This window comes from Meles meles, chromosome 6 (genome assembly GCF_922984935.1).
Source record: "Meles meles chromosome 6, mMelMel3.1 paternal haplotype, whole genome shotgun sequence".
Lineage (NCBI taxonomy): Eukaryota > Metazoa > Chordata > Mammalia > Carnivora > Mustelidae > Meles > Meles meles.
In genome coordinates this window covers 42696468-42723398 of record NC_060071.1, presented here as the reverse complement: position 1 = coordinate 42723398, position 26931 = coordinate 42696468, and the positions used below count along the sequence as shown (strand labels likewise).

At 38.5% G+C, this 26931-nt stretch overlaps 1 protein-coding gene across 1 annotated transcript in view; it reads left to right on the top strand.

Moving 5' to 3' along the window:
* ALDH1A2 (aldehyde dehydrogenase 1 family member A2) overlaps nt 1-26931 on the top strand; it is a 94886-nt gene that overhangs the window by 24302 nt on the left and 43653 nt on the right. Inside the window, exons 2-4 of the mRNA XM_046010353.1 lie at nt 15148-15252; nt 15436-15576; nt 18444-18573. Coding sequence (XP_045866309.1) covers nt 15148-15252; nt 15436-15576; nt 18444-18573 — 376 coding nt within the window. The remainder of the gene's footprint in view (nt 1-15147; nt 15253-15435; nt 15577-18443; nt 18574-26931) is intronic.

Here is a 26931-nt window from a genome sequence, read left to right as displayed (position 1 = left end):
AGCCTTAATTCCCCCTTTGAGAAGACAGTACAGGATTTCTCTCGTGTCCTCTCTTCACAAAAATGAAAAGTGACACGTCTTCGTTATAAAGAAATAGCCCCAGCCACTTCTGGAAAAACTCTAGTGGTTAATCAGTTACTTTTAATTTAAATATATATGCTTAATGCTGAATTACACTGTAAAACTCCCAGGCTGATTTATGGTCTCAGTCCGCCTTAATTAACATCGATTCGAGGGGAATAGTAAATGGGAATGGCCTTCACAATTGAGGCTGAACAATGAACTCTCTGGGTGTTGTCCAATTTGTAACATGATTTACATGGAAGCAAGCCCTTCCTTTCCCAGGGTTATCCCTTTTTCATCTGGTGCGTGGGACAGGTTATATATAATCCATAGATAGGAACATTTGCTGTCAAATACTTTGGCTGATTTAGAGCCGGGCCACAAAGTGGTCACTATTAATAAAGAAGGAGAAAAAACCTAATCTGAGGCTTTGCAGGGATTCCAGGTTCTGGCTATGTGTCATCGCTTGTCCCGTCTGTGGCGTTTTTACGAAGTGGCCATAATGAAAGTCAGATTAAATGCACAGGATATATACATTTAATCAACAGCCATCGGAGTCTGCGGTACTGGAAGAGTTATAAGAGCCCTGTGAATGCAAATTTATTGCAAAAGAATCCAAGGGGTGGGGGAATGAACGTCTGCTGAATGGTACTACCTGACACGGGACACCGAAAACCCTTCCAGAGTGAGTGATTTAAGTGTAAGGTTTGGCTTGTAAAGCTGCCAGCTGCTTGGTTTCAAAACTTGAAACATTTCCAAAACATTGGATGAGGCACTTTATATGTGCACTAGAGTAAATACTCTGGTTTTACTGCCAATTTAAATGTGCTCAGTTTACAGTAATGAGCTTGTATAGGCATTACCTTGTTTATAGAAAGTGGAACAGGAAGAAATGAACATTAACCATTACCAGTAGCGATTCCCACTGCCTTCTCCCACCACGCTGACGGCAAGAAAAGTTTCTTGTAATTCGGGAATATGTCACAACTGACATTGGTGTGTACTTGGCCTTCATGCCATGTTGCTTCAACAGAGTAACAAATGCTCTAATTCAACGTGACTCTGATAAGGCCGCTCAGACCACTTGGCTGTTTCATACTATTTTTTCCTAAAACAGATGTCAAGAGCCTTCTCAGATATGGGAATCATGGGGCAGTAGAGTAGGTAGGACTGATTATATATAATTGAGTTTGTTTTAGCCAAGTCTGTTCTCTCCAAGTGAATCTATCATGGGAGTGATTTTTTTCCCTCTTTAAAAAATTATTCGAGTGTGTTTTGATGCGCTCCATGGAAGCGATAGTCTTTGTCTTTTGGGATGACTTGCACCAGAACCCCTTTGGCGCTCTTGCACTCTTGGGATCTTGGACTGGAGACAGGGACAGGCAGACATATTTAGCCTGAAAGACATAATTTGCTCAGACTGGAAAAGAAAGAAAATCTAGAAATCTAAGGAGACACTAGCAGGCACAATGCCTAGAAGCGAAAAGGTGTTTCGTGAAAACTGTCGTGGGAGATAAGGGAAGGGATGCAGGGATGGGAGAGTGTTAATAGGAAGAGAGCCTGGAAGCCCGTTTTTTAAGAAACTTACCCTCAAGAGTTCATCTGTGTTTAGACTAGACTTTTTACAACAAAGTTGTCCCTACTGATTGCCTGGGACTCCTTGTCTTTATTTCTGCATTTGTTTGCATGGCTTCTGAGAACCCTTTGGCCCAAGTACACATACTTAGGATAGCAGGATTATGCTACCCAAGAATACCACACTTACCCTGCAGGGTAATCCCTTCTCCATTGTGTGGGCTACTAGCAAAATGCAGATGTTGACCAAAACCGCGAACATGATCCGTGTCTGCAAAGAGCAGGATTCTGATGACACGAGTCTGTGGCTCTCACATTGTTCTACCACCGCGGGCTGTGTATGTTTTCTGGCTGGTCTGGCTTTAATGCTTTTTCCTAACTGCATTTTCACGGCAAAAAAAGGAAAAGGAAAAAAGGAAAGAAAACTAGTTATCCAGTTCAAAATATTCAAAATAGTTCAAAATATTGAATACCGGAACTTTCCTAGGAAATGAGCTCTAGCTCTTTCTCTTTTCCCTCTTGGACCCTCTCCTTTTCCCTCTACTTCCCATTTCTCTTTCTCTTTGGTTCCCTTCTCAGTTCATCGTTCCTCAGTAGGAAATCCCTAAGGCTTATTTTTCACAGTCTTTAAATACAACTGTATTTTTTAAAACATATTTGCTTTCTCACACTATTTTTTCAGTATTTTGTTTCCTTATCCTTTCAGAGCTGCTTCTTCCTATTTCCTCTGTCATAGTTTTTGTGCCTTTTAAGTACAGCTCTTTCTAAATATTTCAACTTACAACATTTAAAAGAATCTTCTCTCATGTCTCCCTTCTGTCTGTGACTATGACTAGCTTGATGAGTTTCTGACCTATGTACCCTGTGGGTCTTCGTGGTTTGGGGTCCCTGCTTGCTGGGAGGCACCCTGCTTCCTCTGAAGACAGTCCTGCAGCAGAGCGTGGGGCTAGGATCCCAGGAGTTGCTCGCGACGTACAGGGACTCCCGGAGGGAAGGAGAGCAGCTGGACTTTGATTTCTTCCTTCTCTGTCACCCTCCTTAAACCAGGGTATCAGATCATCTTCAAAGAGGAACTGAAGTCAAGGAGGAGGGGCTGATCAGGCCAGCTGAATCGTTTATTAGGGATAGAGTTTCTTTCTTCTACTTTATCCGTTCCCTACCCTGGGTCATACTTCCTCATTATTTCTTGTTTTCCTGAAGTATTCTTCTAACATGTCAGCCCACACCGATATCTCCCTTGTCTCAGGCGAGCTCCTGCCATGGTTATCTCTACCATTCACCTTGGCAATAAATTGCAGAGTACCTTAAATAATTTAACTTTTCGGAAAGTAATCTTGTCTTTGAAACGTGATTATAAGTTCCAGGACAGCAGAGAGCAAAGTACATGTCTTCTGTGGGTTTTCAGTAGTACCTACAAACAACTCTGTGTTTAGAAGAGGCGTTCTTTTTTTTTTTTTTTTTCTTTTTAAACATTTAATTTTAGGCACTCTCCACACCCAGTGTGGGATTCGAACCCACAATCCTGAGATCAAGAGTTGCATGCTCCATTGACTGGGCCTGCCAGGTGCCTCTGGAATAGGCTTTTAGTAAACATTTAGCAGTTTTTTCCTATAAAATTTTTTTTAAATTAAAAATTAAATAATTACAGTAAACTATATACTCTAGAGGGGTCTTCTGTCACAAAGCAACAAGATCTTGCATGAACTAATGTATGTGTATAAATATATGCATTTAAATTTCATTTTCCATTGATCTATTGATAATATATTGATCTTGTATCCTGACACCTTGCTCAATTATACCTTCAGCATTTTTTTTTGGTAGATTTTTTAGGAATTCCTATACGGACAGTCATGTCTGAAAAACAAGACAATATTACTTTTTCAATCTTTTTTGCCTTTTATTTCTTTTTCTTGCTTTATTACATGGTATAACATGAAATATTATTACAATATGAAATCAAAATTATTAGTACATACATTAATTTTAATGCATTGATTACTTGAAAGAACACTGATCTTAAAATGAATTGGGGGCAGAAGGAAAATGCAAAAGCTGGCTTTTCTATAAAAGGAAATGATAATATCAGCTCTAAGAACAGTAAAGTAAACCTCCATCAAACAGCAGCAGAATATGCATTCTTCTCAAGTGCAAATGGTGCATTCACAAAGATAGACCGTGTCTAGGCCATAAGACAGACTTTAACAAATTTAAAAGAATGGAAATCATATAAAAAATACTCTCAGCCCACAATAGAATTACACCATAAATTAGTAACAGAAGATTGCTGGGAAATCCCTAAATATTTGGAGATTAAATAATACATTTCTAAATAACACATGCATCAAAGAATAAGTCCCAAGAGAAAAGAAATGAAAATAAAACTAATCAAATTTCTGGGATGTGATGAAAACACAATTTAGTGGAAAATTTATAGCATTGTGTTAGGTATATATAGAAAATAAGAAATAGTCTAAGCTTCTACCTTAGGAAACTAGAAAAAGAAAAGTAATGAAAATCTAAAGCAAGCAGAAGAATAATAAAAAATTATACCAAAGATCAGTGGAATTGAAAACAGCAAAACATTAGGGAAAATCAATGAAACCATAGGCTGGTTCTTTGAAAAGGTCAATAAAATTGATAAATATCTAGGCTGTCTAACAAAGAGAAAGAGAGAAGACATAAATTACTAATATCAGAAATGAAAGAGGGACCATCATGGACATTAAAAGGATAATAAAGGAATATTGTGAGCAACTGTATGCCCACAAATTTGATAAGTAATGAGCCAATTTCTTGAGAGAGGCAGTCTACCAAAACTCACACAAGGAGAAATAGATAACTTCAATAGCTATATTTATTAAAGAAATTGAATTTATAGGTTAAAAAAAAAACAAAACCCTTCTCACAAAGAAAACTCCAAGCCCAGATACATTTACTGCTGAATTCTTCCAGATATTTAAGGACAATATAGTGCTACTTCTACACAGACTTTCCTAGAACATTGAAGGGAAGAGAATACTTTCCATTTTACTGTTTGAAAACATCATTACTCTGATAGAAATACCAAAGACATTTAAAAAATACAGAGATTCTTAAAATCTCAACACCTGTTAAATTGGCACCCACTCCTCTGAGAAACTCATCACTTGTCGCCTGCTGCTCCACAGTCCTTTTAAAAAGAAATTATCCTGATCAAGGACTTGGCCCTTTAATGGTCTCAGACTATACTACATGACCTTCTTCTCCCTAGTTTCCTGGACCCAGGAACAGTCATTTAATTTACATCTGGGGGCACTTGAAAAAAAGGTGTTGGAACTAATCAGAAGCTCTTCTTGGGAGGTTGACCTAAATGACACACCACAAAGGAATAGTTGATGGTGGAAGCTAAGGATGGAAACACCTATTGGCTAACCCTAGATGGGCACATATCAATTTAAGAAATTGAATTAGTAATTAATAACTTACCAAAAAAAAAAAAAAAAAAGAGCACTGGTCCAGATGGTTTCATTGAAGACTAACATACCAATTCTCTGCAATCTTTTTTCCAGAAAATGGAAGCAAAAGGAACACTTCCCAACTCATTTTATAATGGCCAGCATTACTCTCGTATGAAAACCAGATAAAGACATTTACAGGAAAGAAAAACTACAGACCAGTACCTCTTACTATCATAAATGCAAAAACCCTAAGGAATATTGACACATAAAATCCAATAATATACACCACAACAATGTAGATTTATTCCAGGTACAGGAGACTGGTTCAAAATTCAAAAATCATTTAATACAATTTGTCACAGGCTAAAGAAAAAAACCTTATGGTAGTATCTATGCATTTAGAATTAGCATTTGACAAAACCTAACACCCATTCATGGTGAAAACTCTCAACAAACTAAAAATAAGAGGAATTTCCTCAACTCAGGGATAAACATCTACATAAAACCTATAGTTAACATCATGCCTAATGAGAAATTAGATGCTCTCTGTCTGTGATTGGGAATAAGAAACTCCCTTTTGCCACTCCTTTTCAACATTGTGCTGGAAGTTCTGGCTAATACAGTTAGTCCAGAAAAGGAAAGAAAGTGGGAAGGAAAAAATAAAACTGTCTTTGTTCAGAGGTGACATGATTGTCTAGGTAGAAAATCCCTAAGAATTTACCAAAAACAAAACCCAGAACCATAAAAAACCCTTCTGGAACGAATAAATGATTGCAAGATATAAGGTTAATGTTAAAAAGTCATTTGCTTTTCTGTATCCCAGCAATGAACATTTGGAATTTGAAATACAAAACACAGTACCTTTACATTATCACAAAAAAGAGAACTACATAGGTATAAGTCTAACAAAATATGTATAAGATTTTTATAAGGATTTTATAGGATTTTATGTTAAATTGGCACCCACTCCTCTGAGATACACATCACTTGTCGCCTGCTGCTCCACAGTCCTTTTAAAAAGAAATTATCCTGATCAAGGACTTGGCCCTTTAATGGTCTCAGACTATACTACATGACCTTCTTCTTCCTGGTTTTATTTTATTTTAATATTTAATAATAATATATATTTATATATATAAATTAAAATATTTTTAATATTTAATAATAAAAATATTTAAATATTTACTTATTTTATTTTATAAAGATTTTGTAACTCTTGATGAAATTAATCAAAGGAGATCTAAGTAAATGGAAAGATGTTCCATGGATTGGAATACTCAATATTATTAAGATGTCAGTTCTTTCCAATTTGATTTGTAGATTCATGCAGTCCCAATCAAAATCATGATAAGGCATTTTGCCAATATCAACAAACTAATTCTAAGGTTTATAGAGAGAGGCAAAAGACCCAACAATATTGAAGGAGAAGAAAAAAGTTGTAGGACCTATGGTACCCAACTTCAGGGATTTCTGTGAGGCTATAGTAATCAAGACAGTGTGTTGGCAAAAGAATAGACATTTAGATTAATGGAATAGAGTAGAGAGACCAAAAATAAATGCATATAAGTATAGTCAACTGATCTTTGACAAAGGAGCAAAGGCAATGATGGACAAAGAATAGTCTTTTTGACAACTGATACTGGAAAGACTAGATATTCACATGCAAAAAAATGAATCTGGACTCTGACTTTACACCTTCATGAAAATTAACTCAAAACTGACCATAGACCTAAATGTAATAGAACTCCTAAAGGATAACATAGGAGAAAATGTTGATGGCCTTGAGTTTGGCAATGAGTTTTTAGATACAACAAAAGCATGATCCATGAAAATGAAGAAATTTCTTTATCTGCTAAGACACTATGAAAGGGAATGAAAAGACAAGCCATAAACTGGGAGAAAATATTTACAAAACACATATCTGATGAAGGACTTGTATCCAAAATATATAAACAACTCTCAAAATTCAACACCAAGAAAACAACTCAAACAATGGGCAAAAGATCTAAGACACCTCAGCAGAGAAGATACACAGACAGCAAAAGAGCATATGAAACAATTTTCAGCATTATATGTCATTAGGGAATTTCAAACTAGAACAACAAGATACCACTACACATGCATCAGAGTGGTTAAAATACAAAAAACTGACAAGACCAAGTGTTGATGAGGATGTGAAGCAACAAGAGCTCTCATTCATTGCAGGTGGGAATGCAAAATGACACACTCCACTTTTGGAAGACAGTTTGACAGTTTCTTACAGATCTGAGAATAATCTTACTACATAATCCAGCAATCACACTCTTAGACATTTATTCAAATCAGTTGAAACTTCATGTTCATACAAAAACCTGCACATAATAACAATTTTTATCCATAACTTCCCCACACTGGAAGAAAGCAAAATATCCTTTAAGAGGTAAATAGATAAATTGTGGAATATCCATAAAACTGAATAAGATCAGCCTTAAAAAAATCTAACAAGCCATGACAAAAATATGAAGGAAACTTAAATGCAGATTACTAAGTGAAAAAACGCTGATTTGAAGAGGCTACCTGTTATGAGATTCTAATTATGTGACATTCTGGGAAAGGTAAATTGATGGAGACAGTAAAACAAAAAAAGGAGTGTTTATCAAGGGTTTATTGGAAGAGGATGAGAGGAATTGATAGAGTACAGGATTTTAGGGCAGTGAAGAAACTATTGTGTATTATACTGCAGTGGTGGATATGTGATACACATTTTTCAAAATCCACAGAAGTATTCAACACAAAGAGTAAAGCCTAATTTAAACTATAGACTTTAGTTAATAAAGTATCAATACCAGTCTGTAAATTTTGACAAATGCACCACTCTAAGATTTTAAAAAGAATATCAAAGATATCTTTTAGATATTAAAAAGAGAAGAAACTGAGGAGGGGAATATAAGGATATATGAGACATCTCAGTACTGTATGCTCCGTATTCTACAAATTCAGAATGGTTCTAAATATTAAAGTGTTAATTTTTTAAAAATATTTTTAATTTATTTATTTGACAGAGATCACAAGTAGGCAGAGAGATAGGCAGAGAGAGAGAGGAGGAAGCAGGCTCCCCACTGAGCAGAGAGCCTGTTGTGGAACTTGATCCCGGGACTCTAAGATCATGACCTGACCTGAAGGCAGAGGCTTAACCCACTGAGCCACCCAAGTGCCCCAAAGTATTAATTTTTAAAACCAAAACAACACATCCAGGCAGATTTGAAAAAGAACAAAGCAAAACTTTTTTTTTTTAAGATTTTATTTATTTATTTGACAGACAGAGATCACAGGTAGGCAGAGAGTCAGCCAGAGAGAGAGGACGGGAAGCAGGCTCCCTGCTGAGCAGAGAGCCTGATGCAGGACTCGATCCCAGGACCCTTGGACGATGACCTGAGCCGAAGGCAGAGGCAAAGCAAAACTTTTAGAAATAAAAATGGACATTGAAATTACCAGATTAGACCCAGGTAAAGAGAACTGGATAAGGGGCGCCTGGGTGGCTCAGTGGGTTAAAGCCTCTACCTTCGGCTCAGGTCATGGTCTCAGGGTCCTGGGATCGAGCCCCACATCGGGCTCTCTGCTCAGCGGGGAGCCTGCTTCCTCCTCTCTCTCTGCTTACTTGTGATCTCTCTCTGTCAAATAAATAAATTAAAAATTAAAAAAAAAAAAAAAAGAGAACTGGATAACAGAACTGAAGAAACAGCCCGAATGCAACACAAAGAAAAAAGGAAATGAATGGAAATGAAGAAGCATTTTTCAGTAGAAGATCAAGTGAGTAAGTAAATTAAGCTACACACATATGTGCAACCTGCACAGTCCCCTAAGATACATGTAAACATACATATTGGAATATAAAGAAACCATTAAAAATGTCTGTAAGCATATTAAGTTTTTAAAAGCAAGTTGTAAAACTCATGCAAATTTGATCTTGTTTTATAAAATTATATATATATTATTAATATATGTATATGTATTGGGCCTAGAGATATGATTGTGTGAACTTTGGTTGTCTGTGGATGATGAAATTGAGGTGATTTTTTACTTTCTCTGTTTTTTTGTATAGTTTAAATTGTTTAGAATATATCCCACATTGACAAAAACAATAAAGCTATTTTTACATTAAAATATTTTAAAAGGGGGGGTGGAAAATCTGAGTGGTTAATGGACATTGAGGGTGGACTAAAAAGATGTCACACTTGGAGTTCCAGAAAGAGAGAGTAAAGAGACTGATACTCAAAGAAATGAGGATAATGAGTAAGAATATTCCAGAATTTATGAGGCAGAATTTCACAGACACTGTGAGCATAATGCTTAACTATTGAGGTAAAGAAAGTGATACTTAGACATATTATGATGAAATTTGAGGACACCAAGACAAAGACAAGATTTGAAAAGAAGGCAGACAAAAAAGACAGCTCATAGACAGGAAGTTTTAATCAGAGACTTATAGCAGACTTCTTATAAACACCATTGCAAGATACAAAATATTGGAATAATAAATGTCTCAAAGGTTTATGAGAAAATATTTTTATATTTAGAACTGTATAACCTTCCTGAGATGTCTTTTGAAAATGAGGGTGTGATAAATATATGTTCAGAATTGAGACTTTATTCCCAATAAATCTCGACCAAATGAAATTCTAAGGAATCATGAGAATGAAAACTTAAAACTTAAATATAAGAAATTGTTTGCTGTACTGAATAATAATTTTGTAACAAATAAACTCCTGGAGGAGAGCAATTAGATTTAGTATTCCAAGGCTATTTTAATTGTTTGGGAAGAATGTTAAGATATATATTAACTTTAAACTTCAAGTTGTTAAATATGCATGATAAAATATCATGGGTGACCATTGGAAAAAAAAATGTACACCTTCCAAACCAATAAAATGAAGAAATTGAATTGTAAAACCAACATCAATAGTTTAAAAAAAAAAAAAAAAGAAGAGGCAAGAGAAAACAGGACATAAAATAAGCAAGACAAACTGAAAGCATCAAGTCCAAATATCACACAGTATATAATACAAAATGCAATTACAATAAATACAAATGTATTAAACTTGCCAGTTAAAAGACAGAGATTTTTATATTGACTAAAATAAAATCTGGCCAGGCACCAGTTAAAGAAACACAGCAAAATAGTAGACATAGTTGAGAGTAAAAGGATGGGGAAAGATCTATCAGAGAAATATTACAGAAATATACAAAAGCTTAGGTAGCTTTACTAATATTAAACAAAATAGGCTATAAGACACAAAACATTTTAATAATGAAGAGGACCACTTCATATTGATAAATGGTTCTGTTTAACCAGAGGATTTAAAAGTTATGCACTTATATTCACTAATAAAATAACCTAAAATCTATAAAGATAAAAATGATGACCCTAAGGGATATATTGGCGAATCCACTACCAAAGCAAGAGATTTCAACACAGCTTTCTAATTATTGTTAAAACAAGCAGATAAAATGTCAATAACAATTAATTTGTCCCGTTACTGGTGATTAACATTGGTCGCTTGCTTAAGGTGCTGTCTTGCTAATTTTCTTCAACATAAAGTACCTGTTTTCCCTTTGTAATTACTAAGTATCTTGAGGGAAGATCCTTTGAGACTACAAAAACATCCAGTCTTTCATTATATTTTTATCCACTGATTTTACCACCCATTGATGATTTTTGCCTCCAGCAATTACTACTGTGGTATTTGACAAATGGTGATTATCTAATTCCATCATTCCTTCTCAGCTATTAGTGGGAATTCTTTTGTGAACTAGAGCTTTCCTTATCCCCCACTTACATAGTCATTAAAAAATTTCTTTAATTATGGGCTCTTGGATGCCTTTTTTCATTCTGCTATCAATCCACTGCTATCATTTATTTTGTTGCTTAAATTATCCCAGTGTTGGTCCTTGGGAGCCCCTTCACATCAGCTCCTGTATCTTTTTGGTGTGTTGCCATCAGTTTTTGAGTATGTACTTGATTTCCAGAACCACAATATTCCAGGATCATCTTCTGTTTTTCCAGCTACAGCCCGAAATAAACGATTTCTCCAGTGATCCTGGTCGGAGAAGAACACTTTAGACAGTACTCAAAACTTCTGAAATTACCTACAGGAGCTGAAAACCTTCAAGTATTGGAGGTATTTGTTAGCCTATGTACGAACAAAGTTACCAGTACCCGTTTTTAAATGTCATAAGGCTCAGTCTACAAAAAAGAATAACCTAGTAAAAATACCAAATATTTTCACCTTCAGTGTACCAGGGAAAATAATCATCGCATTTACCTTCTGGGTCCAGTGGACTCTTTATGCTTTTCAAATTTAAGTTATTTTATGAAAAATTTACATAAGTAAGAATAAATAGTGAAGCCAATAAAATAATTTAAACATAGCAAACCAAATTTTTCTTCCATATTTTCCTGGGTGTTTGGAAGTATTGCCCTGAAATGGGCAAGGGTCTTTGAATGTAACTATCTGCTCATCAACCATGTATGAAATAGGAAATATTCATGTCATAAATACTGATTCCAGATTTTAAACCGACCTCTAATAGGTTATAGCTTATGGTTATTTCTGGTTCTTCTTCCATGTGCAGTTTCACAATGTAATAGTATTGAAAAGTTTGAGTGCTCATAATTTTGTATGAAAGAGGATGTCTATCTTTTTGTTCCATAATTACAGAATGTTTCCTTTTTTAGTTTTATAAACAGATTGACCAATCCAATGAAATTTTTCATTTCTACGTAATATCTGTTTTTCAGTCACTTTTATATATACACCTATCTTCAGCATTTGTTCATATATGAATCATACAAGTAAATTTAACCTACAGATATAACAAAAGTTAAAGTAGTTGTCACACATGCTTTTGGCAAATCAGGTTCATCTAGGTTCTTGTTGCAAAATAGTAAATAATTATCTATTGAATGACTGAGTTAGAATATCATATTTTCTCTGTGTATCTATGTTTGCTCTTTGATTCTTGAATTTAAGAAAATTTACTGATTTATTCTAAAGACTCGTAGTCCAAGATTTTGCTTAGTCAAGTTCACCCTCATCTGTAGAGTCTCCCATGTGTCTGTCTCTTTGCCTTTGTCTTCTGACTCATCTACAGTTTTGAAATACCTCTCTCTGTTAATCTTCTCTTTCTCACTATGGGCTGAGATGAAAATTCCTGAATTCCTAGCTTTCCAATAAAAAGTGAAAAGAATATGACAAAGATGGTATCTCCAGACTTTTTGTATGTGGTTTTGAAAGATGCTCCATTCATTTGGACAGCACAATAAGAAAACTGAAGGATGATGAGATAGTCGTGATATGTTTATTCATTTCTGGACAGTGCCATAATTTTTTGTTTTGTTCTTTTTTAGCATGGTTGGAAATAAATGATGAGTGATAATGGGATGATTCCTAGGATGATGAAACAGCAAAATATTTCAAGATACGGGGAAAGATCACTAAGGTCATATCATGTATCTTAAATGGATAAGATGATCCATGTACCTAAATGAAAACAGTAAGAGAATGAATCAGTTTCATCCTGTTAAAAAAATAAGTAATTTTTCTCTTTGATCTTTGGAAGACCTCTAAGAATCGAAAAAAGTAATGAAATATCAATTCTTACATCTAGTTAGAACTGCTTGGTACCAAAGTTAAATAAATTGGATTAAAAAGTTTAAGAAGTTTCATTCAAATTGTGAAGAAAGGGAATAAGAAATAGTGACAAGACCCCTCTTCCTTAAACCTGACAATGCTCTAGAAATGAAACTGATCTCTTAATATTTTTCCCTTTGCTTCCTCGGAGAACATATTGTGTTTCAAAGGAGTACGCAGGTCTGATGAGCTGCGAACTATTAAGAAGTTTGATAAGCGGAGGGGAAAGAGAACTAGACCAGGAGTCCAAAAACTATGGATCTGATTCAGGCTTGGTCACTAACTAGTTGCATTTCTTTGGGCTGGGCAGTCCTGCAAACTTTGATGTAGTAGAGAGAGCAGAGGACTGACTCATAGCCGCAATGAGAACCTGCTTCCTCAGACTCTTAACCTCCCATTCTCTCAACTTTCCCATCTTCAGTAGAGATAATAAAATCCTGTCATTAGGGTTGTTGGAATATTTAATGAACTACAAGAGACTGGAAGACCCTGGGGGGCTGAAACTGCTAGTCATCTTTGACTGTCTTATGTTTAGAAGTAACTAAGTGTTTATTGAATAAACGAATATATTACATTAAGCATGTTTGTAAATTATACACTTAAAATGTTATGAAATTACTAGGTCATTGTGTTTGTACTTGTTACATATGAATTAAGTATTTAGGCAGATTTAAGTTTTTTCCCCCTGTATCTTAAAAAGCCTTCAGGGGGCTCCTGCGTGGCTCAGTTTGTTGACCATCCGATTCTGATTTCAGCTCAGGTCATCATATCACGGTCCTGGATCTGAGCCCTGCGTTAGGCTCCTTGAACAGTGCAAAGTCTGCTTAAGATTCTCCCTCTGCCCCTTCCCCCGCTCCTGCTTTCAGTAAATAAATTAAATAAATAAACAAATAAATAATTTCCTTTAAAAAAACCTTCAGGAAAAGAAGGTTCCTCTAACGCAGGCTCTTTTTTTTTTTTTTTTTTAGATCAAATCAAGGGAAAATCAAGCTTTGGAATAATTTAGAACGTGGTATTTAAAATTGTAGATATATCCTCATTAGCTTCATCTGTGACTATTAAAATGGTAGGCAGTAACAGATAAGTTTATCATTGTGTTTATTTTATTTATTTGACAGAGAGATAGATCACAAGTAGGCAGAGAGGCAGGCGGGGGGGGGGAGCAGGCTCCCTGCTGAGCAGAGAGCCCGATGGGGGCTCGATCCCAGGACCCTGGGATCATAACCTGAGCTGAAAGCAGGGGCTTAACCCACAGAGCCACTCAGGCGCCCCCATTGTGTTTATTTTAAATTGACTGATGTCTCATAAGTTTGGAAATTTTTGTTATAAGGCTACAAATTTTATAGAGTAAAATATCTTTGTGTTCTTTGAGCTTTCATAGTCCAAAAATATTTGTTTGGGTTTCTCTCTTTAGTATCAATAAAAATTTTTATATTTTTTTTACCTGTACTTTCTCTTTTTCTTCACTTCATTACTTAAAAATATTCTGAGATATTGACTTGAATAATATTTTAAACTATTAGTCTCTTTGCCATTTTAATAGAAACTCTGTTTCCTTTTTTTTAATTTTCATTTTTTTTTATTTCTTTTCAGTGTTCCAGAATTCATTATTTCCATTTCCTTTATAAGGAAACCAGTGGTCTAAAGAAATCCATGAGACACACACACTTATGTGTGCTTATATATAAATGAAATTATGTATGGTTATCTGCATGTCTGTCTGTATCCTTTATATAATAATAATCCAGTAAATAAAATGTTTCTCTGAAAAAAAAAAAAAAGAAAGAAATCTGTGAGAGACCTTTGAAAGACCTTTTCCCTTTGCTGAGCTGTGTAGCCTGCCCAGCAAAGGGAAAGAAATCTAACTTGGATTTGCACATTTAACTTGTTTAGCTCACTGATTAGTTTGCTCAGTTATTGCTCAGTTCAGGATCTGACTATAAATTAAGTGAATGCTTGTTTCTTCCAGCAGTCTTCAATTTCCCCTGTGAAGTTACTTACGCCTTTGACAGAGAAACTAGGATCTAAAGCTTGATGACTATTAGTTTGTTCTGTGATTTTACTATCCTCAGTGTATTGTGTGTATGTATGGGACACTGTCCTTCCATCTTTGTTTGACTCTCTCCCTGGTTGGAGGTTCACTAAAGGTAAGAACTACTTTTAATCTTTGGATAACCTTGAGGTAAAAATAGCATAGAATAAATTCCTGAATTCCGAGAGACTCTGGGCTGAGTGCTTATTCAAGGGTCTCTGGTAATGTTTCAAATTTTGTACTTTACTTATAGGCCATTAAACACAGAGAACAAATATTACTATCATGGTACTTCCATAATACTTGGCCGTAGGTTGGCTTCCTACCACCCATCTCACCGATCCCCTTCTTTTGTCTGCCCCCTTAGATTTTTATTAACAACGAGTGGCAGAACTCAGAGAGCGGGAGAGCGTTCCCTGTCTATAATCCAGCCACAGGAGAGCAGGTGTGTGAAGTTCAAGAAGCAGACAAGGTATGTCCTTTTTTAGCAAAATGTTGAAATAATTGCCTTCAGACAATGGAGCACTAAGCTTCTGCTCTCCAGACACGAGCACTGACATTTGTTCATCACCTTTTTCCTGAAAGCAGGTGGTTCTTTATTTGGAACGTGTTCTCTCCTGAGCTGTGCCTCTCTCTCTCTGTCTCTCTCTAATAGGCGGACATAGACAAAGCGGTGCAGGCAGCCCGCCTGGCTTTCTCTCTTGGTTCCGTGTGGAGGAGGATGGATGCTTCTGAAAGAGGCCGTCTGTTGGATAAGCTTGCAGACTTGGTGGAACGAGACAGGGCAGTTCTTGCAGTAAGTAGCCTAAAAATAACATTAAGTCTTTACTCCAAATTTACTGTTCCACTGAAGTGCAGATTCCTCAGTCTTTCTGAAGCCCACCTGGGGAACAAGCTGAGGAGTCCATAACACAGAAGAAATGAGAGGGGTAGGCTTTTGGCATCAGATGGGCGAATGCAGGACCAGCTGAGTGTCTCTTCTTACTGAATTTTGAAGCACAAAACCGTAGCTTCCCCTCACTGTTAAGGACCTCTCTGCCTTCTTTTCCAACCGTATCCCACCCTAGACAAACAACACAAAACAGAAATGGTTCGGCAACAGAAGAGTCATCAGGAAGCCTGTGTAAAAGCAATTCCAGATGAATCTTTTGAGAATCAAATAGGACTGTTTTGTTTTTTTTTTTTAACCTCCCCAGAGTTAACCTCTCCTGACTAAAGAGAGTCCTTCAGAAGCACAGGGCCTTTTAAACATGTCTGCTTCCTTTGTTCTTCTGCCACGTTCTAGAAGTGGTAAAAAGGAGAGATAGCCAGGGACAGTAACATTCTTTCACTAATGCAATTTCTCACCTAAAGAAGTTTCTCTCACCTGCGTTTGTTTTTTTTTCTCTTTTTAAAATAAAAGTCGATTTCTTAGAGAATATAAAGTTCTGGGAAACCAGAACCATTTGGGAATGTCTGTGTCATATGTCAGGGATCTCCAACTGGATCACCCACGGGTGATCCATTAACATGAGGATGTCCTTGTTCAGTCAGGCATTCAAACCACAAACGCTGCGTCCTCCCCTCTGCCCAGGAAAGCAGGGCACAACTGGGCTTGCTCTGGGGAAGGGGAGCCCAACGGTCATTCCCTCATGTCCCCTCCATCTTGGCTCTTTCCTCCAACTGTCCCCTTTGGATCCCATCAGGGATCTGTCCATAAGATGGGAACAAAAATGAATCCTGGAACTCTGGCTGTATGTAACATTTACTTTTCTATAAAAACATTTTCTAATATGGTACTTCAAGGAAAACTGTTCCAGTGAGGTGTTTCTGCATTTTGTGAAAAAGGCATTCCATGGTGAAGTAACTCCTTCTCAGATATTCCCAAGACATGAGTCTATGAGAGACCCTGGAAAGCCCTGCTCACTGTTCTTCACACTTACACTTAAGACTCAACACTATTTTTCTGGTTAATCTACCAACATTGTGCAAAACTGAATTCTTCGGAACACTTGGGAGGGAATACTGGTAAAGATGCTTTTCACTGGATTATAATTTCTTTGCGAGTGAAAACTGTATTTTACTTCTTTTTTTATAAGCCCAGCACAGTTCCTCGCATGTAAATGGTTGGGGAGAGGGCAGCACATTGATTGTTTGTAAGTATCTGTTTAATTGAGTGAAATCTACCCAATATTTACAACATTCCACTAATAGTACGTACCAGATAATGATATACTTCATTTCTGCAGTTACATTTTCATGTCATAAAATTCAAGTGCAGCCCTTTTTCTGACATTCTGTCTCACTGGTCAATTCCCTTTTGCCCTTATACCTAGATGAGATTTCTCCTCTTAAACACTCCCGAGCCATGGGAGGAGTAAGTTTTAATAAGAAATAGCCTCTGAAATGTAGGGGAGCCCCTGATCAGAGAGCAAATTTAATACCTCATCCAAGTACACACAATTAATTGAAAATAAGCAAGTGAATTTGACTGATGTCAGCAGCTCATTGGGACGATATAGGTGGCCCAGATTCTGGTTATTGACTATGTTTCACTTAGTGCTGTGTAGACCCTGGCCGTGTGCTGGCTGCATGGAGAATGTAGTGCCCACCTCACGAGTGTATACATGTCCTAAATAGTACAGGGAGATAATTTGATTCCCTTTAATAAAGAGGAACCAATATACAGTGATAAGTAATGTGATCTCTTAAAATGATTTCCATCTTCTACACATAGTAACTGGGTAAATTTCATTGTAAGTAATTGTATTTTTATGTCATCGAATGGAAAATATTTTCATTTTACTTTTGTCAGCACTCAAGTCATTCTCACACCAGTATGTCGTAAAATGTGCTTACAGAGAAGGACGGCAGATTATAAACATATGTATTTGCTTATTTAATTTGTTAAACTTGTAACGCCTTTGATATTTCTCAAGTTGAAATACTCTTTTCTCATTTCAGTGTGTCCATTTGGATTTTTAGTTGTTTCTACAGATTTAAGCAGTTTAGGAATATGTCATTCAAACAGTAACATTTATAATCTACAACTGCTCACCATGTCTATTTTTATTAAATGGACCAGATACTTCCCTATTAATAGGTAATGGTTGTTAACATAAATATTTACCAAAAAACCAGCCCTGAAGTTGTTAAAGTGTGAGCTTCCCTGGAGGAGATCTTGTTTATTTGATGGTAATAAATAAACTTGCTGTGCACTGTGGATATTCCATTTCTCAGCAGGGGTCTTGGCAGCAGTGGAAAACGTTTTATATTCTCGTCAGTCGCGTAAAAGCCCACGTCCCCACTTCTCTTTATGGATTCAGATTACTGGTGTAGCCTCCAAAAAGTCCCCACACAGCTCCGATCATTAATATAACAGACGCTGGTTTGACAGGCAGAATATTCTCTATCAACAGTTGAAGAAATGTCGTGTTTATGTATTATTGGGATAGTGGTTCCTGGAGCGCCCAGGCACGAGAACATGTGCATGCGTATTCATTGTGGCTTTTACTAGAAGCTAAACTATATTGGTGGTGCTAAAAATCTGTTTATTTGGGAAGTCAGGGTTGACCACGTATGCAACATTATTCATATTCATATCTTCTCTCTTCCTTTTTTTCTTCTGCTCCAGAAATTATTTAGTATATCACTAGAAAGCTGTCTCCATTTCTTTTCCTACAGACCATGGAATCCCTAAATGGTGGCAAACCGTTCCTGCAAGCTTTTTACGTGGATTTGCAGGGGGTCATCAAAACCCTTCGGTATTACGCAGGCTGGGCTGATAAAATTCACGGGATGACCATTCCTGTAGGTATGTGAAATCTGAGTACATTGAAAGGGAAACGTGAGGCTTCTCCAGAAATACACTTTCACCATCAAACACGAACAGCTGTCCCATAGCAGATAGGGCACTCTCACAGCAGCTTGAACTGAAGAACCGAACAGACCACATCACTAACTCTGACAACATCCCTGTTCCTGTGTGTGGACAGTCTACACATAAGTGCAGTGGCAAGCCGCTCCCACACACCCGGCACTCAACTAAGGTGCAGGTGGATGTGGCAGTCACAACGTTGGGTGCTGGGGGTGCAGTGAGAGGGGTGTTGGACATGGGGAAGTCAGGGACAATTCCACGAACATTAAGACTTGGTCCTTTCCCTCCTGAAACATGAGATCTATGGGTTTGGAAGAAAGTACTCTAAAATGTTAACAGTCTCTTAGGGGTGAGATGGTGGATAATTTATTTCTCTTTTTTATACTTGTCTGTATTTTCTATAATGAGCATGAATTACTTTCATAGTCTGTAACCATCCTTTATCTTAAGATCCAGGTTAAGAGCTAAAAGCCACAGCAGAAACAAAGACCTCTATGGGAGAGTGACAGTGAGCGGCTGCGTCGTGTGGCTTGGTCTGCAGTGCTGTAGTCCTCTAAAGGGGAGGGGAGGTGTCCAGACTGAGTTCGTCAGCGGACAGGGTCCGGCCCACGCAGCGGGTGCCAGAGATAGCTAGTACCAGGCTGAGATCTCAGCAACGCCAAGGGGAAATTAGTCTTATTAGCATCCTCACTGACAGAGGAAGAAACCGAGGCCTAGTGAAGCTAAGCAATTTTCCTGATTCGCTGGCAAGTTAAGTTGTAGAGCTGAAATTCTGACATTAGGGTCTGGCAGATCACTTCACTCGCTGATCCATGTTAGATTCTGGGAAGAAGATACCATGAGAGGAAAGGGAGCAGCTGAAGGAGATAGGAGGGTGCCGGTAGTGCAAACGCACGTAAGGAAAGGAAACAAGTGTTCCTGGAGTAGCTCCTGGGGGCAGCTAAGTGCTTAGCCAGGCACTCTACCTTTGTGCTCTGAAAAACAGCCCGATTTCCACATGCACAGTGGGAGGCATGCAAAGTAGGGCTGGGCCTTCCTAGGCCAAGTGTTGCTTGGCCAGAAAAAGGGGAGGCTGGCTGGCCGTGTGGATGGAGGGCTTGGAGCGGTGCGTCTCAAACTTTGGCCCATGTATGTATTGCTTGGGACCTTCCTCAAGCACAGTTTCTGCCGGAAGAAATCTGGGGTGGGGCCCGAGATTCCGCGGCTAACCAGCTGCCCATGGCTGCCCAGGTTGGGGTTTTTCGGCCTTGAGCAGCGAGGAGAGGATCCAGAGACCAGCACCAGGCAAAGGGCTACTATGACCCTTCACTCAGGCAAGGGGTGAGACGGGAAGTCGCCGTGAGCATGGAGAGGGGACAAAGGTGAGACTGCAAAGGTCTATTTTAAAATTACCTCCATGAGTGGTGGCAGCCCAGGGAATGTTAGTCTTTAGAAAATGGGTTTGCTGTCCTAGGCGCTCTTCCTTGCCATGCCGAGGTTTTCCTTGTTCAGCACACTTGGTTGGAGAAGGTAGCTCCTCAGGAATGTCAGGCTTTCTATGCGGTCCTGGCTTTGAGAATTTTACAGAACCCCTGCTCTCTAACCCCACGGGCCGGATTTAGGAATGGCCTGAGTGGAGCAGGGTTACTGAGCAAACCTGTTGGGGGCCTGAGAACGAAAAGCTTTGTTATAAACAGAACATATGTCAGCCTTTATAGGTTGGCTTCTCCTGGGTCAATGCAGAAAGATAAATAAACAAGGACGAGACCAAAGGCCTTTGGTTTTTTGTTCTCCCTACCTCCCCCCACCAATTCACTACTAAAACAAAATATGTTTTGGGCATTTAAATATCTTATGATTTACAAACATCTTAAGAAATAAGGTGAGACAGAAGGCTGAACACATACATCTCTGTTTGGCCTAACAATGTCTTAGTGTTTTTTGCTTTCTTAGAGAACACTCTTGTTAGGTAAAGATTTTCTGGAGTCTCTGATGCTTGATGCTTTATTTTACTTTATGTGGTAAGAGGTGTTTGGTGCATAGGCCTCACTGCTTTCATCTGATGCTCTTTGGAGATCATGAGGACATTGATGTAGGAGTTAGAAATACAGGACTTCGAAAAGGCTGTTTACTCACAAAATGGTGTTCAGCCCATGAAGGAGAAAAGAGGTATTCTCTTAAACCCTAACTCACGTTTAGTTTCCCTAATTTTTCTTAAAGTGCATTTAGAGGGATACCAGGTGAGGGAGGCTCCAGAGAGTCAGGAGGCTAGTGGGGATTTGAGAAGGAAGAGCTCTCACTGCAGTGCCTCCTGCGGATGAAGGAAGGCTGGAGGCAGACGTGAACTTGACCACTCTGCTCTCTATTCCAGGTGTAGGTACAGCGGCTCTCAACTGTAGGCTGCTAAGAATTCAGCTCCTCTGCCCCTCCAACTAGCTCAGGGCTTAGGGAATCTAGCTGGACTGAACCGGGGGAAGGGGAGATAGGGGAAAGCCAGGGAAGGGGGGGGCAGTCATTATTAGTCACTTACTTATTCTCAAATGTGTTTAATCAGTCCATTCACGTTTGCCTTTGTAACTCCGTAACTTAATATCAGCTTCCTTTTGTCCCTGCTTTCCCACCAAAATCAGGAATATTGGAAAGTTATAGTCTTTAACCTTGCTGTCTTTATTGTGTTACATACATTTCTTTGTGAAATACCGTAGTTTTACATTTGGAATTATAATACAAAGGAATAATGTAGTTTACATTTGCACAGTACTCGATTGTGTAAAATGTTCTTTTACACACAGGACCTGTGTGATTCTGTGTGTGATCCTGTGAAGCAGGTTGGGTTTTAAAAGGTATTGTACCCATTTTACAGATAGGAAAATGAGAGAGCAAGGGTTTAGTGTCTTGAACAAGGTTACATGGCCACTAAGTGGCAGGCCTGAGATTCAAGCCCAAGTCTCTTTCTGCCTAAGCCATTGTAGACCCTCTTCTTATGGAGACTTGGTCCAGCAGGACAGGAAGATGAAGAGGCCAGTTACCCTGGTGAAATCTTTAATCCTCAGCAGATTTTTAGATTAATTGACTTTTGATTCTTGTTATTCAGGGTAGTTATGTTCTGTAAAGTTGGCTTGGACACTGAATCAGCAAATACCAAACTGTTGCTTCCAGAGGAAATATGGGGATGAAAAGCACAGTTCTGTCTTGTCACCCATTAAAAGTAAACCAGAAAGGTTTTTTGTGTTTTCTTTTGTTTTGTTTTGCAAAATATAAGATTACTTTGTTTTCATTGAAGGACATCCTGTGGTTCATCCAGCCTAGTATCTCTGACACTGAAGGACAAGACCCAAAGACAGTGGGAAGAATTATGCTATTGTCGCTTTCACTCCTTCCCATTTAGGGAGGCAGGGCGATCTGCCCTGCAGTGGAAGAACTCTTCCTTCATCTCTTCTCCCAGGCACCAACTTAAACTTCTCAGTCATTCACTCTTTCCTTCATGCATTCATTGACTAGATGGGTTTTTTGTTTTGTTGTGTTTTGTTTGTTTTTGAGCACCTGCTATGTTTCCTGGCCATGTAAAGTGCTGGATATACAAAGATGAGTAAGCAAGATGGTCAAAGAACAGTAAAGAAAACAAGGTAGACAATTTTTGCAGTTGCGGTTGCAATACAGTGTGGCTTATTCAGCTGTAGAAGCATGAAGTCAGATGGGATGCTGCAGGAGAGGCATCTCACTTCCTGGAGCAGGCAGGGGGATGTACACCATGAGCCCTGAAGGGCAGGGCAGTTCAGTGAAGATGGAGGTAGGACCGTCATGGGTGGTGACAGTAGCCTGTGCAGAGCGTGGAGGGAGGACAGTACTGTGTGGCAGTGGGTCTGACCACATAGCCAGGTGGAAAAGACAGTGGGGCTCAGGGTAAAGCATGCTACAAGCTGTATTCCAAAGTGGCAGTGAGTCACTAAAGTCTTTTAAATAGACAAATGCCTTGATCAAAGCTGCATTTTACAGAAAGCACTTTGATTCACAGGACACCTGGGTGGCTCAGCCAGTTAAGCTGCTGCCTTTCACTCGAGTCATGATTCCGGAGTCCTGGGATCGAATCCCACATCGGGCTCCTTGCTCTTTGGGGAGCCTGCTTCTGCCTCTGCCTGCTACTCTGCCTGCTTGTGCGCTCTCTCTCTCTCTCTCTCTGACAAATAAATAAATAAATAAAATCTTAAAAAAAAAAAAAAGAAAGCACTTTGATTCTATAATCGGTTGTTAGAGCAAGGACCTGCTTCTTTCCCCTCCGGTTGAACTGTAGCCTTCCTTAGGATATTTGAGAAGAAGAGAAACGGTTACAGCATGAGCACTTTGAACCTTCTACTGGAGAGCTGCTTCTCCCTGTGAATGGAGAACTTCTCCCAGCCCTCCCCATTCCCTCTCCCGCAAGGCCCACAGTGGGACACTGTCATGGAGTTATGCAGTATTGGTGTGATTCACAAGGGTTTCAATGTTGTTCTCTTGACAACACGGGTTTTTATTTCCTGCCATGCTATTCAATGGAGCTGTTCTTTCTGAGCATAAATCCTAAGCTTTGACCCTTTTACTATGGCACCTCCTAATTATGCTGATAAATAATAACCATTACTGTGATTTATTGATCACTTTGTGCCCATTAAATTATCTCTAATCTCAGAGCAGCCCTGCAGGGGGAATATTATTTTCCCCATTTTGATTGTTTTTAATCTATATCAAAATCTTCTGCTGCTTTTCACGTCCACAGACTCCTTGTGACAGAGGAAGGATCCAAGCTTGTTTTCAGTTTACTGGGAGAAATGGAGGTTAATCGATTTGCATGACTTAAGATTTTTCTCTGTAACAAGTGATTTTATTGATTGTGTGATATATAAGCAGGGAAAATATCCATGCTTTAAGCTGAATTCTGACATGAAAATGGCCTTATGATATGTTAGCATATAGCAAAGGCTAAACAGTCTACCCAGTCATATGTAATTATTTTTCCACTATACCCCCTTTCAGATTTACCTTTTGAACTAAAGAATAAGCTAAAAACATGCAGACATTGGCTCAAATCACAAGGCATTGCCTTCGAGAGCTCAGTCTAGCTTAGTGTTGTTGACGGAGAGTGGGCATGGTGAGGGCTCTGTTCATTCAGACCGAGAGTGAGGAGCTGTTTGCTTGGCCCACCTACAGAGAACCCGGATCCTTCGTGGGATGTGAATTGCTGTTGACAGGAGGTTGTGAAGCCTGCTTCACACCTCTTTGAGAAGTTAGGGTGAAGGAAGACCGAAGGGGTCCCAAGGCCAGTCTACTCATTTTTCAGACAAGGAATCTGAGGTGGAGAAGTCAGTTTTTTCAAAGCGCACATGATGGAGTAGTGGTGGAGCTGGGAGCTCTTCTTGACTCAGGAACACGTGCCTCACCTCTGGGAAGCTACTAGCAGAGTCCGGGGAGGAAAAATGTTCGCTCACATCAAGTCTCAGTGTTTGCATAGGCATTTATAGAGTTTATCATTACAGCTGTCAGTGTTCGGTGAGGTCTGTTCAGTGTCGGAATACATAGGTATTTGCTAGGGGACATAATGGAATAGCTCAGTATAGCTGGTCTAATTGTTGAACACTGGGGTCATCACAAGTGTTACTAACTCCCCGAAACACAGCCTAGAAATTCCCTTCACTGAATTGTGTTATAGATTTTTATGCTATTAAATAAACTCAGTTTTAGTGAGTATATAAAATTTGCTGTAGTTCTTGAAATATGCTTAGCATTGTAATTGGAAGCTATTTCTGGAATTTCCCCTCAATTTCTGGCACATTACAGATTTTTCTGATTTTATTGACATATTGTCTAAACATACTCAAGTTCATGTAGAGACTTGAACTTGGTATTGGCTGGTATTCCTATGAGAATAAAAATTCTGTTAAAAAAAAAAAAAGAAGTAGTATTCCAAGCAATGATAAAATCTGCCTTAAGAAGCAAGGATAACGCTGAAGGAATAATTCAAGTAATGAAGTTGTTCTATTAAGTAACTACTGTCTCTCCTGCGTAGTTTGACAAGTTCCCATCGAGAACATAGAACAGTAGCTTGATACTTCCCAGATACAGAAAAGGGTTTATCTAGTCCTCATTTCTAGGGGTCAAAGACTTTTCTTAATATAATTCTAGAAATGGCTCAATAAAATTTGATCCAGAGGTCAACCAGATTCATGGTATAATCAAGTTTTTAATTTAAGATTTTTATATTCTTCATGAGTTGTAAAAATTCAAATATAAAAGACATCAGAGCAGTTGGATCTGGGTGGATCTAAAACTCCTTTCAAGAGAGTATCTTTAGCCCTGTATTTTTTAGTTTTTTGAGTGAAAAAGAAAAGAGGCTGAGAGATAAAATTCCTACAGGTGTGATTTTGTATTTCTGGCTTGGTATCTTACCTTTTCTTTAGTTTTCTCCACCGTAGTTATGGTCTAACTTGTTGGGTCAGAGTTTGGAATCCATAATATTTTTCTCGTATTCTTTTCAAATACAGTCCTTTCTTGCTGAGTCTGAACTCTCCCTGTAATATCTCCTATTTCCTAAGAAGCCCTAAGATCATCATAGCCTTAAAACAGAGTATCTGAGTTTGTATGGAGATTTTTTTCCTTTTTCCTTTTTCTTTCTTTCTTTTCTTCTTGGGGGTTAATGGTGCAGAGGGCAGAGGGAGAGAGAGGACATGAAGCAGGCTCCATGCCCAGCATGGAGCCTAACACAAGGCTCAGTCTCACAACCTTGAGATCATGACCTGAGCCGAAATCAGGAGTCAGATGCTGAGCTGACTGAGACACCCAGGGTCCCCAAGATTTTTTTCTATATCCGGTTGAAGCCCTCTATAGCACAATGCTAGAGAAATGAAGGGAACACCTTTTAAGTCATCTTGCCATATATACATAGAATTATTAACATAAAAGGTGTGAAAATTGGCTGTAAGTTTCACTTAGGCAGAGAAGAGTGCTCATTATGTAGCATCTAGGTATATGAGAGAAAGAAGTAACACTCTGTTACCCAACTTGAAGTTGACTCTGCTTCCATGAAGAGGAGAAAAGCACTCAGTTCCGGGTGCCCCGTCTGAGGGGAGGAGGTGTTGCTCTGCAATGTTCCCTTTATTTCTTAGATACTGAAGTTTATGTGAGTTCTCTGTGTCCACACAACAAATCTTCAAACAATTATCTTCACTCTTCACAAAAACAGTTATCACCTTTTCCTTCCTTGGCACTCCTAGACATCATACTCTGATTCTGTGGTTTGTGATATCCACCCAGATCCAACCTCTATTCCCAGAAGAGTCTTCAGTAATATTTCAAAGGGCAGTGAACTTGAAGTCTGATGACCCAGATTCAAGTCCAGAAGCCACAATTTAACCAGGTTAGATCACTCTAGACTTAACCTTTCTGTGCCATTTTTTCTCTACTTACAAAATACTGATAATAACTGTTGCCCGATTTTTTTTTAATAAAGCTGTTTTGAGCTGAAATAAGAATGTGAAAATCATTTGTTAAGCTCTATAGAAAGACACATTTTTGTTCTTTTTTAGTATTTGTAAAATATTGAAAAGGTTCATCTGATTCTCCTACACTTACACTCTTTTGGGACACATCAGTAGAGTCATCAGAGAGGCAGACAGTAAAAGAAACAGACAGGAAGTCAGCAGCTGTAAAGCTGCTTTAGGTCCTCATGATACCCAGGGACCCTCTTTGTTCTTTCGGTTCCTCTGCACCTCACTACTTGGAGTGTGGTCCCTAGATCAGAAGCACCATATCGCCTGGGAGCATGAAGAAATGCAGACTCTCGGGACGCCTGGGTGGCTCAGTTGGTTGAGTGGCTGCCTTCGGCTCAGGTCATGATCCCGGCGTCCTGGGATCGAGTCCCGCATGGGGCTCCTTGCTCGGCAGGGAGCCTGCTTCTGCCTCTGCCTGTGCTCTCTCTCTCTCTCTCTGACAAATAAATAAATAAAATCTTAAAAAAAAAAAAGAAAAAAAAGGAAATGCAGACTCTCAGGTCCTGCCTCAGACTCCCTGGTTCAAAACCTTCATTTTAACAAGCCCCCGAGGTGCTTTGTATACATATTTAAATTTGAGAAGCACAGTACACACTGTCCTCGTGACACTGGAGCATGCCAGATTATTCTACACGGTCAATAGTGAGCATCCTTCATTTTAATTATTAGGTTTGAAGAAAATATTGTTAGCTCCTGAAACTGCTTGTTCCATGGAGTTTTTTGAAGGTGAGGCTAACAAGTAGCTCTTTATGTATTTCTAAAAGATGATTTAACACATTGTTAAGTAACAGTGATG